This window comes from Carassius auratus, chromosome 4 (genome assembly GCF_003368295.1).
Source record: "Carassius auratus strain Wakin chromosome 4, ASM336829v1, whole genome shotgun sequence".
Taxonomy (NCBI): Eukaryota; Metazoa; Chordata; class Actinopteri; order Cypriniformes; family Cyprinidae; genus Carassius; species Carassius auratus.
The window spans coordinates 11,039,334-11,055,315 of NC_039246.1; the positions used below are offsets into that span (position 1 = coordinate 11,039,334).

Below are 15,982 nucleotides of genomic sequence, written 5' to 3' on the forward strand. Positions count from 1 at the left end.
TACTGATGCAACTTGTTTGAGTTACATCGAGTTAGAGGAAACCTTTGTGTTCAATAATTTAGCACTGATTAAACATTAAACTCTATGAAAAATTATTACATAAAAAAATATTTTCAGTATTTGTTTGAACTGCAAAATATTAAGATTTTAATCAGTATTTATTTCTATAACTGGATGCCACTAACTACTACTTTATTTTCACAATGCAGCATGCAATATCCTAAAATTTCAGTCTGTTCATATCTTGTAAATGTAATGTAAATAGGATGTAAAAAGGAACAATGACAATGCTTACATGTGTCGATGTAGTTCAGTAGCTCAGACCGCTTACATTACCTTCATTGGCTTAAAACCTGAAAGGTACTGATAATGTATTTGTATCTTTCTGGAAGCCTTCACGTTTGTGTGATGTCATACACCTTTCTAGCAAACTGGAAAAATTAATATTAAGTAGTTTAGTAAATTTCCATGTTAAAACATCAACATCAAGTGAAACTAAAGTACCACATCTTTTTTTGTTAAATGTAGCAATATTCTGGAATATAATTTGCTATCCTTTTAAACCACATTAAAAATCTAATTATTGCATTTTTTATAGTATGATCTTTGCACTCACAGATCTTACTTGAACATTCTTATGGCACCATTATGCAAACTTTTGTGAGCTCAATTTGAATGTTTATGAGTTCAGTTGTTACAAGCAGTCTCTGTCTTCTTCTGTTTGCCATGTGTTCAGTCCTTTATGTACATTGTTAGAAAAGCAAAAACCAAGACAAACGTATGTGTAAAACCGTGATTTGCATTGGTTTGCCTTAAAACCTATAGCCTTTACTGTGTTTATACTGAGGGAAAACAGATGTCGATTATAACAGGATTAAAATTAGTTGTTGAAAGACCATATGAAGCACAGCACAGTTTTGAGGCAGACCATTTTCACCACAGGAGAGTGCCAAATTGTGTTCCTCTATTTTGCATTTATTTAATGTTATATCATGACAGCTGGGGAACAGTGTGCCACATCAGCTGTGATCTCACAGATGGTCTAGTGCTCTGTAGAGAGCTGGGCTGTGGTGGGAATACACTGGGCCCACTGATGGGCCGATATGGATGGATTCGCTCAGATTTGGTGGGTGGAGAAACCATCAATGAATTCAAGATTCAGGAATCATCTGCAGAGATGCGTGTCCAAACCCATACATTAAATCAGTCCTCTATGGAAGCTTGTTTGTTTTTCTCACAGTTCACAGTTTATCTCTCACATTTTTTTCCCCTGAAATTCTGAAGAAAAAAGTCTACATTACTAGATATAAACTCTTAATCGTGAGCTGCTCGCGGGTAAATGAACACAGCGCCTCGCTTCCCTATGAAACACCTTTGCAATTTGATAAATGCAATTCAGAGTTTCTATCTCTCAATATTCTGAGAAAAAAAGTAAGAAATGTTTGATTAAAAGTTCTAAAATGTAAATTTAGAATTTTGAAGAAAAATGTTAGAATTGCTACATCTAATCTCGGAATTGCAATAAAAAAAAATCTGAATCGTGAGATAAAAAGTCACAATTACCCCCCCCCCCCCCCAAAAAAAAATTATAATTCAATTCTTAAAATTCTGAGTTTACATTTTACAATTTTGTTTAGAGAAAAAGTCAGATTTGTGTAATAAAAAGAAATACAGAAATTATCTTTTATTATTTAGGCTTCCATAGTTCTCCGGTTTGCAAATAAGCACAAAATGATAAACAAAAACAATATCACATAATACTACTAAGCTGTGGTCATATGATACAACAAATGCAAAACAAAACAATATGTGGTTCAGTTATCTTGACTCAAATCAGTACATCAGATTTTATCTCCATATCATATTGCAACAAACAACATCTGTCTTTTACAGAAATTACAAATGTGCTCAGGATTGAGGTGAACACTAGTGCGATCCCCAATGGCACTTCACACATGAAAAGACTACTGGAAAATCAGGAAATTTCTCGGTCGAGTGGAGAAGTCATTTGAATGGGCAAATGTTTCAGGAAAAGAAATGATTGGATCCCTGACAGGTTTGTAAACTCTTTCTAAATGGTCTTATTTTAAAGATGGAATGTGAATATAGAAATCCAGATCTTCATTCAAATTGTTGCAGGTCTGTTATTTTGAAAGGAGTCATAGAATAAATGATTTTTCATGACAAATTCAACAGAACAACCACTCTTGCAGAATCATCCTGAAGAAATTCTAGACATATCTAAAAAAGGTTTAATGTATTTCTTATTTTTATACACCATTCTTTTAAAATAATTTGCTTAACTGTGTATTCATTTATGGTGTAACATTTCATTACACAAACAAATATTTCCAGAATAAAGCAGATTATTTTATTATTAGCTTTTTTTTATCTAGTAAATAAATACATGAATTAATACAAATATACTGTAAATAGATCTACTTCTAAGTTATTCTACTTTGTTCTTCTTCCTGAATTTACACCTGTACATTATAAACACATTTATTTTCCATGTATACGGTTTTCAGTATTGCAGAGTGAAGCAACAGAAAGATTAACGAGATGCCGTTAGGATTTAACTGTGTGCAATAGGTGCTCATACACCTGAAATGCGTTGAAGGCATTTTGGATGTGCTCCAGGGTGTTTTGCATGTAGTTTTGCATGCTGATGCCGCAGTAAGATAGAGGCGAGACGAGGCAGTAGCAGCACGACTATGAAGGAAAGTTTATTTAGATTTAGAATAACTAATGAGGTCATAACTTGTTGAGTGCAATAGTAAGTCCTAACAAATGTCCAAAAAGAAAATCTTTCTCCTTCTTGCAGTCCTGACTGTGCAGCTGCCTACTATCTATCTTGCAAAAATTGTTTGATAAAAGTTAACATGAATCTTACCTTGTCCAGAAGTCTATTCTTGATATCTGGGTCATTCTCCAGTCTGAGCTTTCACCACAATCCTAACAACAGCTCGTCTCACAGTTACTGTGAAGTGAAACATTGACAAGGAAGAATAATTTCTTGTCATGGAATTTGTCAGGAAAACTGGGATGTGAATGACATAATTCTTAACACTCCTCTTGTGGTGAAAAACCAAGTATTACTTTTGTGTTAGGGGTCAAATTGACAATGGTTTTCAGGCCAAAAATACATTATGGAAAATGCCACAGATTAATGTAAAAAAACAAAACATCCATTGTGGCTTATCTGAGACGAAAAAAGCTAAAAGATGCAAGACATTTTAAATCAGTTATTTTATATATATATATATATATTATATTATGGTTAAGGTCAATTTGACAACACATCTATATGTTCTGAATTATCCGAGGTGCAAAGAATATATAACATCTAACATAATTTTGTAATTCTTAAAAATGGGTTCTCACACTTCTCTTGGATGCTGGGACAGTCTAGTAATTGAGATCTAAAAAAACGAACAACAAAAATCAAACTCTGGCAGAATTGCTTTGTCTGTGAATTTATCCAAAGTGATTACAAATAAGGACAACGCAAGCAATTAAAATAAACAAAAGAGCAAAGATATGCAAGTGCTATGACAAGTCTCCGTTAATGCAGTACTAGTAAAGGATATGGAATAACGTGAGGTTTAGTAAATAATTACAGAATAAATATTTCTGGGTGGACTACTTCTTTCCTGAATGTTGCAAGAGGCTGCTGTTAACACGGTGTAACATAACATAGAAAGAAAAAAATTAGAAAAAAAATGTAAATTAATTAAACATTAAAATACAATTCTCACAGATCCTTTAATTTACCTTGGATAATTCAGAAGTTGAGTTACAATTTCAAGTACACTTTGAATCTTAAATTACATAAGTTCACATGTATTTCATATTTTAGTGTCTGACAAGTTAAAATAAAGGATTTTTTAATTTTTTTACCTGACTCTTTAGTGTTTTTCATAGTGTTGTCCAAATGCATGGAAACCACTAAGGGTTAATGGGGGAACCTTTGCATGCCCATTCATGACCCCAAATGAGAAATATTCACCAAATTTCAAGAAGAAATAAAGAGTTTAAAGAGTATTTCTAGCAGTTTGTAAAGTGAGTGAGGGTCAAATTGACCCCAACACAACAGGAGAGTACATCATTTGTGATGCTCACATGAAAGTTGATCTAGGCAAAAAAACATTTTGTTGATGTACAGTTCACTAGTGAAGCCTCACTCTCAGTACACTGTGCATCATCTATTCATACTGGTCTTACATCTGGTCCAAAACAAGCAGCATGCTTTGCCTCAATCACTTTCCAACAATTCACTTCTTTACATATGACCACAGCGTCTGTTAAAGCCCAGCCATTATCACACACTTTCCCCACTTACCATCATGAAGAACCTCCACTCGTCCGCAACAATCAGTGTCAGAGTCAGTGCCATTCACCAACCTAATAAATGCTAACAAAAAAAAAAAAAAAAACAGAGAGTAAAGGAATAGAAAAGTTTGGTTCTATTTAGTATATGCAATATTTATGTAGCTTTCATCCAACTTCACAGATGAATTCAGAATGCACAGTTATGTGCAGTATTCCCCATCCAGATGTCCCACAGTACATCAGTGAAGGCCATCCATATTTGTCCTGAACCTTCTCCAAAATAAGCTTAAACCTTGTCCTCTATATCGTTACAAAAAACAACCAAAAAACAGAAACATAGTTAATATGTCAGTCTCTTCAGAAGCATCTTTGTCTTCATGACGGCATCTCATTGGACAACTCATCACACCATTGAGGTTCTTATGTACATGACAAAGTACTGAATTGGAATTTTCAGTAGCCAAAATCAAATTTTCTTTTTTCATTTTATTTCATCTCATAGATAAAATTATTGTTATAAAATGCAATAAAAACTGTTCACATTTCGGGTATAGATATACATTAGGATGAAAAAAACAAACAAACAGAAAAAAACATTCACACAGCAAGTCAAAATGCTCAGATATTTATGATCAAATATTAATGTTGTCGGTAACTTCCAGTAAGCTAATTGTATGTCCCTGTAAACAAATTACATTCTGCAGAATTTCCCTGAATTTGAATGGGAGGTGCGCAAACTGTTCAGGCTGGAATAATAATTTGAATATAATGTATGCAGCACTGTAGAATTCACCAAAGCATGTTTGATTTCCTTGATGTTTTGTTTATCAAATGTGAATTTCAGTATTATTTAGATTGCAGATAAAAATCATCACATTTATAGAATCAGTGTGGATGGTGTTCAAGCTGAATAGTAGCTGTGGTCAAGGATGAACAAGAGGACAGCAGCCTACGTCTGACGTCCAGTTTAAATTGACCACCTACCTAAATCCCATAAGAAGAAGCTACAGACCATCTGGCCAGGTATTACCTTAAAAACTTTTGCAAACATATATTATGCATTTAGCATAAGGATTGTTCAAGTGAGATTATAGGGGGTGTGTTTCAATTATTATTTATTTAAAACAGCATCAAACGTAAATTATGACAAATTTAAAATCTTCAATCTACTTTTTAAACATTCTTAAACGGACATAGAATTTGACTTGACAAACTTACTTTTAAAAATATTGAATGCCAATATTATATATATATTTTTTAAATCTACAATTTCAATATATTTTGTTTATTTTAAATGCTTACCACCTATTATATGAAATTCAACAATTAAATAAAAACACGATACATTAGAAGTACTACTGAAAATCCTTAAATACTAAATTTCTTTCTTGCTTTCATTCATGATTGCTAATAATAGAACCACGCTGAATTCTGAATACATCTCTTTATAAATAAGAGCAGCAAGATGAGGCTAAAATGATTTGTATGAAAATTCTAGAGACAATAAACCAAAGAGTATTTCATATCTATCATATGAAATATATTTGCAGCCAATATGATGTGGTCCATGCAACTCTGTTTGCTTCTGGGTAAGGAGAACAATGCACTGACACAAAACTTTGCTATGTATCTGTCGCTGTACCAATAATAATATTGAATATTGAATTAAAGGCTCAAATAAAAATGAATGTGCATCTGTGGTGATCTAACATGCAGGCTTCATAAATGTCACTACTGGAATCAGATTGGTCAATGGAAGCTCTTGTTCTGGACGTGTGGAGGTTCTTCACAATGGAACATGGGGAACAGTGTGTGATGATGGCTGGGATCTGACAGACGCTGCAGTGGTGTGTAGAGAGATTGGATGTGGGGATGTGATCGAGGCGAAGAGTTATGCTTATTTTGGACAAGGATCAGGCCAAATATGGCTGGATAATGTAAACTGCACTGGCACGGAGTCGTCACTGAAGAACTGCAGGGCACATGAATGGGGAAAACATAACTGTGGACATCATGAAGATGCTGGAGTCATCTGCAACAGTGAGTCAAAAACAATCAAAGAACTGAAGTATTAATATTGCACATTTTCTTTTTATGGAATTACTAAATAGAAAAAATTAATTAAACTTTTTTTTTTTCAAATGCAACGCCTTTTTTCCAAAAAAAAAAAAAGAAGTAAGGTACATAAATATATTTAAGACTAAAATATATTTTAGCAACTACCACATTTGAATTTTCAGCACATTTACACAAGTAAGCAGTGGAAACAAATCTGTGTAAATTCAGCTGAATGTATTACATTTTCATTTCAGTCACACACACATATGCAACATCTACTCTATAAACTTCAACTTCATCTGGCAAATCAAATTGTACAACAACAACAAAAAAAACCTCCATGAATCCATAATTAATAGAAACATAACTGCTGCTGCTGTACTTATGATATAATAAGCAAAAATAGCTTACAGCTTCGGAAAACCCCCATTATACAGTTGAATATAAGACCTACATTCCTACATGTTTGTTATCGTTATGTTTAGGTTCACCGAAACAGTTCCAGCATCTACATCTTTGGAAATCTATTTTTCAGAAATCAGGAAAAAAACAGCCATGAGGCTCCAATTTAATGTTGATCCAAAAACTGAACTAAACGACAAAAGCAAAATGATGGAGATTTTGGAAAAGGTGAGTGCAAAATAAAAGGTCACAGAGAACAACAAAACATCTCACACTGTAGCTTTGTTATTATTATTTTTTATTTATTTAACATATTTTTGTCTTATTATTTTCACAGATAAAAGAGATATTAAAAGATTCTGGAGCTTTTACCCTGCAGTGGAGGACGCAGTCAAATGGAGAAGTGTTTCAGAAAGCTACTAAAAAGAAAAATGATCCTCAATATTGTGAGAAAAACATATAAACCCTTTGCTGCTATATATTTTGATTCATGTGCGATAGTATATACATTGATACATTAATCACAGCTTTCATGTTTGACTACAACTAAATCTGACCCTACCATTAAATGTATAAAATGATTGATTTCCATACATAAATTATACATTATCATATAAATAAATTTTACAATTTTTTTTTTAAATTTAATTATCATTTAAAGGTGAAACTATTTATTTTTAGACCTGACATTATTTATAGACGTGAAATTAAGATGAAGACAGTATTTACATTTATAGTGGTCTGCATTTAAATTGATCTTACAAAAAAAAATATTTTAAACATGAATGTGCAACATGAACCTGTTTGTCCTGTTTATATTATATTAATACATTATTTTAATATTTTTTTCTGAATAAATAAGCACAATGAAGTTTTCAATGGTTCCTGCTTTCTCTGTTCATTGTGTACAAAAATGTATCTATGGCACCTCGAAGATAAAAAAATAAAAATAAAAAATTAATGAATGCATGTAATGTTGAGGAAAATATGCAATTTTCTTATTACAAGTTTTTTCTTTACATGATATTTTTCTTTACATGTAATATTGTTGTGTTGTTACTGAATATGTTGAAAATATCGGACAGTGTTTTTTTTTTAGAAAGACACCACACATTATATTGAAATTATTTTATTGGAAAAATGGTTTATTATGAAAGACATCATACATTATATTGTAATTGTTTTATTGGAAAAATGGTTTATTATGAAAGACATCACACATTATATTGTAATTGTTTATTTATTGCGCAATTATTTCTAGCATATATTCGCAAAAGTATAGCTAGAAATGAAACATGTTTTAGTAAGAGCTTTGCTAAAGAAAAATGAAGAACAGGGATGTTACCATAGAATGCTGTGTTACGCAAACGCAGAGCAGGAGGCATCAAAGAAAGTCCAGGAGGAGAAAAATAGGTTGCACTTTATTTTACAGTACGTGTACTAACATTTACTTATAGTGCACTTACAGTGCATTTATCTAAGAAAGTTCTGCTAATACAAGGTAACTACACGGGGTAGGGTTAGGTTTAGGGGTAGGTTCAGGGTTAGTACCTAGTTACTACATAGTTATTGTAATTACTATAATAAGTACATAGTATGTACATGAGGAACAGGACTGTAAAATAAAGTGCTACCGAAAAATGCTTATAGAGAGCTTCTGAGAACTATGAGTGCTATGAATGCTTATGAGTTAGGACAGATTTGCTTTACCTAACCTGAGAATAAATCAAATAAGGTAGAAGGTGTAGAAGATTTAGTCCTCATACCAATCATGATACATACCTATCGTACCTCATACCTCATACGTCAAGCCCTCATACCAAGATCCGATCCCCACTATTCATATTTTCTGTAGTGAGGATCTGAAAGAGTTTGCATGACTCAAAATTGCACTGGAGAATTTGCTACCTGCTGAGGCTACAGAACATTTCAAAGTCCAAAAACTGACTGATTATATGAAACAAGAAAATGCCTTGCTCATTGCAGAGTCATTTATCAACAGCAGGTGTCCACATAACAACGCTATGAGGTCTCTAACTGCACTTAATGTCAACCACATCAACTCACAACTGCAGCAATTAACAAAAAGAGTGAGGGAAAGTGCAAGAGTTAGCAATAAATCAGCTACACCAGAAGTAATTACAAATATTGTTAGTACCTAATAAAATTAATTTGCAAACTAACAAATATGATTCACGTTATTAGAGTTCTTTAACCTTTTAATATGTCAGTCCCTTCAGAAGTGTCTCTGTCTCTGTGACAAGAAGGTTTCCAGGTGATTTTATTTAGATGTAGGATCAGCTGATGTCTTGGCTCCTCCCCTCAGATTCCATTAAAAGACAATTGTCAACATGAGAAATAAAGCTCTTACTATCAAAGCAGTCCATCTTTCAGAATGCAAACCAATTAAATGCTCAGAAAGTGCTGGATTAATTTAATAGCCATAAAACAAGGAATTAATTTCCCATCTGCAATACATTGTTGGATGCACCATTGGATGTTTGTACTGCACAACATTCATTGTATATTTTCATAATGTTTCAATGCAAATCCACTCAAATGTGAATTAAATGCTTTCATATATCATATACTCATATAGTTAAGAGAAAAAGATTGGTCACTATTCAAATATCAAAACCGATTGCATGACTCTGAGTGGGCCAGTTTCATACAACTCCCTTTATAAATTTGCAAAGACATGTAAATTACATGGAAACAAAACACCAACATTCACGAATGCTAGAAATTGAGTGTTGTGTCAGTTCAGGCAAGCCTCGTCAGTCAAGCTCGCATCAGCAGTTTCTACACCTCTTACAGCGGTCTATTTAAATCCTGTTCATTCAGCCTCACTTCTATTGCTTAACTGCCTCCTCCATCCCCAACTTCTCCTAGCTCAGATTTATTTATTTAAATTCATATTCATATTTGTTCATATTCCCAAATAGTAGTTTTCAGACACAAATGTGACAGGTTGCGATCGCAGGCCTCCTAGACCTCACGGCATTATGATTCTGTAAACAAATGACATTCTGCAGAATTTCCCATAAGAGAATTAGAATGGAAAAATTTGCATATTGTTGAGGTTGAGATAACAATTTATGTGACTGCAGCACAGTAGAATCCAGTAAAACCTGTCAGAAATCATAGATGTTTTATTTATCAAATGTGGATGTCAGTGTTATTTACTTGACAGATAAAAACGCACACACATGTGTACATCACAGGCATGTGTACATTATATCAGTGTGGATGGTGTTCAAGCTGAATAATAGCTGTGGTCAAGGATGAACAAGAGGAAAGCAGCCTACATAACTGTCACACGTCCAGTTTAAATTGACTATGCACCTAAATCCCATAAGAAGTTGTTACAGACATATCTAGCCAGATATTAGGCCTATCTTAAAAACATAAGCAAGTATCAAAAGTGTTTCCTTGTGCACTTTTGCAGAAGGTATTTTGGTTTACTACATTGTTTATTGTTAATTGTCTATTTGCATCTTAAAACTGCTTTAAATTCCAAGTCTATAAAACAATTTTAAACTTAAAATTTCAGACATAAATCTTCAAACTTTTTATTTCAATTTCAAACTTTCTGTCTAGATATTCCCAAGTCAATTTATCAAGTCAGCAAGTCAAGTGTGTCTTTTTAAATTTACGTTTAATAATATTTCTTGTCTCTACATGTGATATTCTGTCTCCCCACTGTATCTAACATTATATGAAATATATTTACAGCCAATGTGTTGTGGTCCACACAACTCTTTCTGCTTCTGAGTAAGAAGAACTATACAGCTGACAAAACACTGTGCATTCTGTTTGATGACCAATAATATCTTCTAAATAAAAAAAATTTGTTTGCATCTGTGACTCTCTAACATGTACAGGCTGCACAACTGTCACTCATGGAAGTGATATCTGGTGAATGGACATGACTCTTGTTATGGGTCAAATTTGATTGGGTCCAATATGGAAGGATGATGTACAATGTGCTGGGAATGAATACACACTGAAACCATGTTCATCAAATGAATGGGAAATTCACAACTACTCTGTAAAGGCAAGTCAAAAGATTTGTCTTCCTAAGCAACAATTTGATTGCTTAAAACATACATAAGCTCCATAAATAGCTTGGATTTAATATTTATCCTAAATAACAACCCTGGCCTAAAAAATGAAAGAAAAAAGATTTTGGAAAATATGAGCTCATGATAATCTCACACTGTAGCTGGGACACAACTGTTATTTATTATTTACTATATTTTTTCTCACAGAATTGAAAGATAATGGAGAAATTGAAAGATTTGGGGACTTTTAAGCTACAATGGAAGACACAAGCTAATAGAGAAGTGTTTCAGAAAATTAGGCAAAAAGAACAAAATTCCTCTAGACTGCGAGAAATACATATAAACCCTTTGTTAGGTGCTATATAACTAGATTAATGTGTGATAGTGTATACACTGATATACAAATCATAAATTCAATCACAATTCTATTACATGTCATTAGCAAATATCACCCTGCCATTAATTGTATAATGTGACTGATTTACTAAATAAGAATGTGTCTTGATTTTGTCTAATAATGTTTGCACTGACATCTCTGCTCGATATCATTATACTCTTTTGAATCATGATTTAGACTTTTGAATTGTGCAATGCTAATGCTGTCAGGCCTTTTTGATAATGTTTGTGTATTTAGCATTTGTTAAGATGAGTAAAAGCAAATCTAATAAAATAATTGGTTCACTCCAATTATGGAATAGATATTTATTTAAATTACTGCTCACTTCATAATACATCTTCAAAACACTGCATAAATGATTGTTTATAGATGTTTATAAGTATTTACAGGAGTGACAAATGCAGTTTTACAGCCAAATGAACCTCCAAAAAATTCAGGTAAACTGTAAATAAATACAAAAAAAAATAATATATAGAATAAATAATTTAAAGATGAATGTGCAACATGGACTTGTTTGTAGAGTTTGCTGTTTACATATAGTCTTATATACATTTTAAAGCTTTAGCCAAACCATTTTCTTAATAAATACACAAGCAGCAAGTTGTAGAATGATCCCTCCTTTCTCTACTTCATTGTGTGACAAAATAAAGCTATGGCAACTGAAAGATTAAAAAAACTGCAGTTAATGGTGACATGCAATAAAATATGCAAAACATCAACAAAAGATGCACATAGAGGATTTAATTGCTGCATATTGGATCATTAGGGCTCTGATGAAATGTTTAAAGATTTTAAGAAATTCTTCTTATTGTGGAAGAAGAGGAAGGTTTTTGTTTACTTCAGCTACTGCTAGTGTAATTGAGTCCAGCTAGTAGATGCTGTGCAGGTTAACCTCACTCCCCTGATCTCAAGAAGTGCACTAGCCAGTGAAATGATGAGCTGCAGTCTTCAGCCTCTTTATTAGTGCACTCTACTCCCAAGTCCTGCTCGGAGCAGGTGTGTGGGTTGCTAAGGTTACCCTAGAAGCTGCCGCAAACAAAGGCTCATTGAATCATCTCATATTTTCCTGGTAAACAAACTAGGCACACATCCAATCTTTCAAGCAGTAAACCATGAATTCCAAAACTGTAACATATGGCATGAAGAGAAAAACACAAGTACATGTCACAAAGGACTTTTCAAACTGACAGACGAAGAAGAGAACCATTTAGCAGGTATTAACATAGAAATTATTATATTACAATTATTTTATTATTAAATATTTATATTGTCATAATATAATATTACTTATATTTGATTACAATAGGACTAAATACAATTAGAAAAACTCATTTATACAATTACACAGTTATTTTACAGTAGATGTTTAGAATTTTTACAGCTACTTGTCTACACTGTAAAATTATTATTATTAATTCTGAAAGTAGTGTAGAACATAAGAAAAAGCAATGAATGTTTTGTGTAAAGATGCAACATGAATAATATATCATATTTACTATATTTCTAGCCGCTATGCTGTGGGTCATGCAACTCTTTCTGCTTCTGGGTAAGAACATTATGCTATACACTGAAACAAATCTTGGTCACAAATTGTTTTATATTTTCAGCATGATTAAAGCAATAAAAAGTCAAATTAAATATTAATAATCTGCATCTTTGACTCAACTGCATGCATAGGTTTTACAAATCCGACTAGTATAGATGAAATCAGACTGATGAATGGCACTGACTCTTGTTCTGGACGAGTGGAGGTTCTTTATAATGGAGCATGGGGAACAGTGTGTGATGATGGCTGGGATCTGACAGACGGTTCAGTGGTGTGTAGAGAGATGGGATGTGGGGATGTGATCGAGGCTAAGAGCACTGCTTCTTTTGGCCAAGGATCAGGAACGATATGGATGGATGATGTAAAATGTGCTGGGAATGAATCTACACTGAAAAGCTGCTCTTCAAATGGATGGGGAATACACAACTGTAGCCATCAAAAAGATGCTGGAGTCATCTGCCAGTGTGAGTCCAAAATGTTCAGCAAATTTAAATATTGTTTAATAAATGCAATAGAATTGACATTATGTGTGGATGTGTCGTTTGTAACTGTGAGCCAAAAATATTATTTTTCATAAAATTGCATATTTCCCTTTTTAAGGAATAACACGAGAGAGTTAAATAGAACAATATAGTTTTCTAACCCAATGTGTTCTTGTTGAAATAGTAAAATACACAAATATATGGTAGTAAAAGCAACTTGGCATTTTATTATCTGTGTGTATAGTAACTGTCAGGTTGGTAAATGGTGACAACTCCTGTTCTGGACGAGTGGAGCTTCTTCGTGACGGTCAGTGGAAAACAGTGTGTGATGATGGCTGGGATCAATCAGATGCTATAGTGGTGTGTAGAGAACTGGGCTGTGGGAGTGTCGTAGGGCCAAGTCGTGCTTATTTTGGCCAGGAATCAGGAATAGTGTGGATGAATACTGTACAATGTACTGGGACAGAATCTACTTTGAAGAGCTGCATATCACATGAAATTACCTCCTGTAGTAGTAATAAAGGTGCTGGAGTCATCTGTCAGCGTGAGTCACAAAACTGTAAACAATGATTTTAATATGCTTTTGTCCATTCAAATCATCTTTACAGACATAAAGCCATTTTGTTTCTTTTGCCATGTGCTTCAGCTCCTATTACAGTCAACAGCAGTCTTTCATGTTCGGGAAGAGTGGAGGTCCGCCACAATGGAATATGGGGAACAGTGTGTGATGATGGCTGGAATCTGACAGACGCTGCAGTAGTGTGTAGAGAGATGGGATGTGGGGATGTGATCGAGGCAAAGAGTGCAGCTTATTTTGGACAAGGATCAGGACCAGTATGGATGAAAAATGTGAGATGTAATGGAACAGAGTCTACACTGAAGAACTGTGTTTTAAGTGGAAGATTTCAACAAAACTGCAGCCATGAAAAAGATGCTGGTGTCATCTGTAGACGTAAGTGATTAATGTTTTATTATAAAGGTCTACTGCCTGAAAAAATACTTAAATACTGCTGCATTTCTTAACATAACTGTTCATGTTAATAATGTGCAAACAATTAATAAAAGCAAAATTATGTGTGTCTTAGACCTACACACTTCATAGAAGACCAATTTTTCATTTATCAAAGAACTATTGCTAAACAGTTTCTGTTCATTTATTGTTTATTAGCCAAAGTACGACTGCAGAATGGTTTCAACTCTTGTTCTGGACGAGTGGAGGTTCTTCACAATGGAGCATGGGGAACAGTGTGTGATGATGGCTGGGGTCTGACAGATGCTTCAGTGGTGTGTAGAGAGATTGGATGTGGGGATGCTATAGAGGCAAGAAAAGGTGCTTTTTTTGGCAACGGCTCAGGACCAATATGGATGAATAATGTCAATTGTTATGGGAATGAGCAAACTCTAAAGAGATGTAGATCTTCTGGATGGGACGTACAGAACTGCAGTCATTATAAAGATGCTGGAGTCATCTGCCAATGTGAGTCAAATACATAAACAATAATGAGGCCGACTGCGCTGACATCCAGAATATAACTAGTGCTTGTACATTGGACTATAGTAACTTTCATCATTACCTATTATTATATTATAGTAAAATATCAGAAATTTTGTTTAATATCTATTTCAGACAGCTATACCTTTATCAATGATTCAAAAAGCTGGATTGATGCATTGGGATATTGCAGAACTCACTACCAGACACTGGCGCACATTTTAAATGCCACGGCACAGAAGTACATCACACAGATGCTGCAGGATAAAGCAATCACTGATGGAGTGTGGATCGGGCTTGAGCGGAGTATGCTCTTCAGCTGTTCACCCTGGCTGTGGACCAGTGGGCCGTATGTGGAGTATGCACCGTGGCATCAAGAGTTTCCAAAGGACCCAGCGAGCATGTTTTGTGGAAAACTTCTCAAGGAAGAACAGAACGGGTTTGGATGGACGGATGCTTGCTGCCATGAGCGCCTACCTTTCATCTGTCAGGTCAGTTTCTCGTCCTGGTTTAATGAAATCAGCTTTCTGATTGCATGCAGTCTTGTGTTTTTTGAATTCTTGAGTGTGAAAGAGTCTGCAAGCGTCTAAAGCCTAAAATGATTATCTTCTGTCATGTCTTATCAGGGATGAAACACTAGATGGAGCCGTTTCCTAATTTGAGTCGGTTGCTGGTGATAACAGTAGGGTCATGATGATAAATTTTTTTGCTTTGTTTCTTAACAAGTTATAGTAAGTATCATGTATCCCTGTTTGTTGGTATGGACATATTGATATACTCCATATATATATATATTTTCTTTTCATTCACATTTTATTTTTTTGACAATTTATTTCTAAATGTTTCTCTAAAAAGGTTGCTTAGTGGTATTTATACTTTTAATAAAATTATTTGTTGTTTATTTTCATACCATTTTCATTCAGTGTTTTTCAGCAGTCAGTCTTTGTGTGTTTATATTGACTAATGAATAAAGCTAGTAAACAATGGGCAGTTTGCTGCTTTCTTTATTGTATTCTTGATAAGATTATTATTTTTTATTAATTTATTTTTGTAAAAGTATAATAGTTCATTTTAGATTTGTCATGATAACAGGTGTATACATGTATATTATTATTATTAGTACCAAAAACATCAGCAAAACAACACTAATTATAAAACAAAAAATTGTGCTGATGCTGTTATTAATATTATTTATTTTAATAGCCTAAC

General features: G+C 33.7%; 1 protein-coding gene across 1 annotated transcript; it reads left to right on the forward strand.

The window, feature by feature from the left end:
- The first annotated feature begins 5,887 nt into the window (after positions 1 to 5,887).
- Positions 5,888 to 15,363, forward strand: LOC113068734 (deleted in malignant brain tumors 1 protein-like). The gene is made up of 8 exons (XM_026241567.1): positions 5,888 to 5,921; positions 6,049 to 6,376; positions 9,060 to 9,067; positions 12,955 to 13,263; positions 13,526 to 13,847; positions 13,938 to 14,233; positions 14,450 to 14,758; positions 14,909 to 15,363. The coding sequence occupies exons 1-8, from the start codon at positions 5,888 to 5,890 to the stop codon at positions 15,361 to 15,363; spliced, it is 2,061 nt and encodes a 686-aa protein (XP_026097352.1).
- The last annotated feature ends 619 nt before the right edge of the window (positions 15,364 to 15,982 follow it).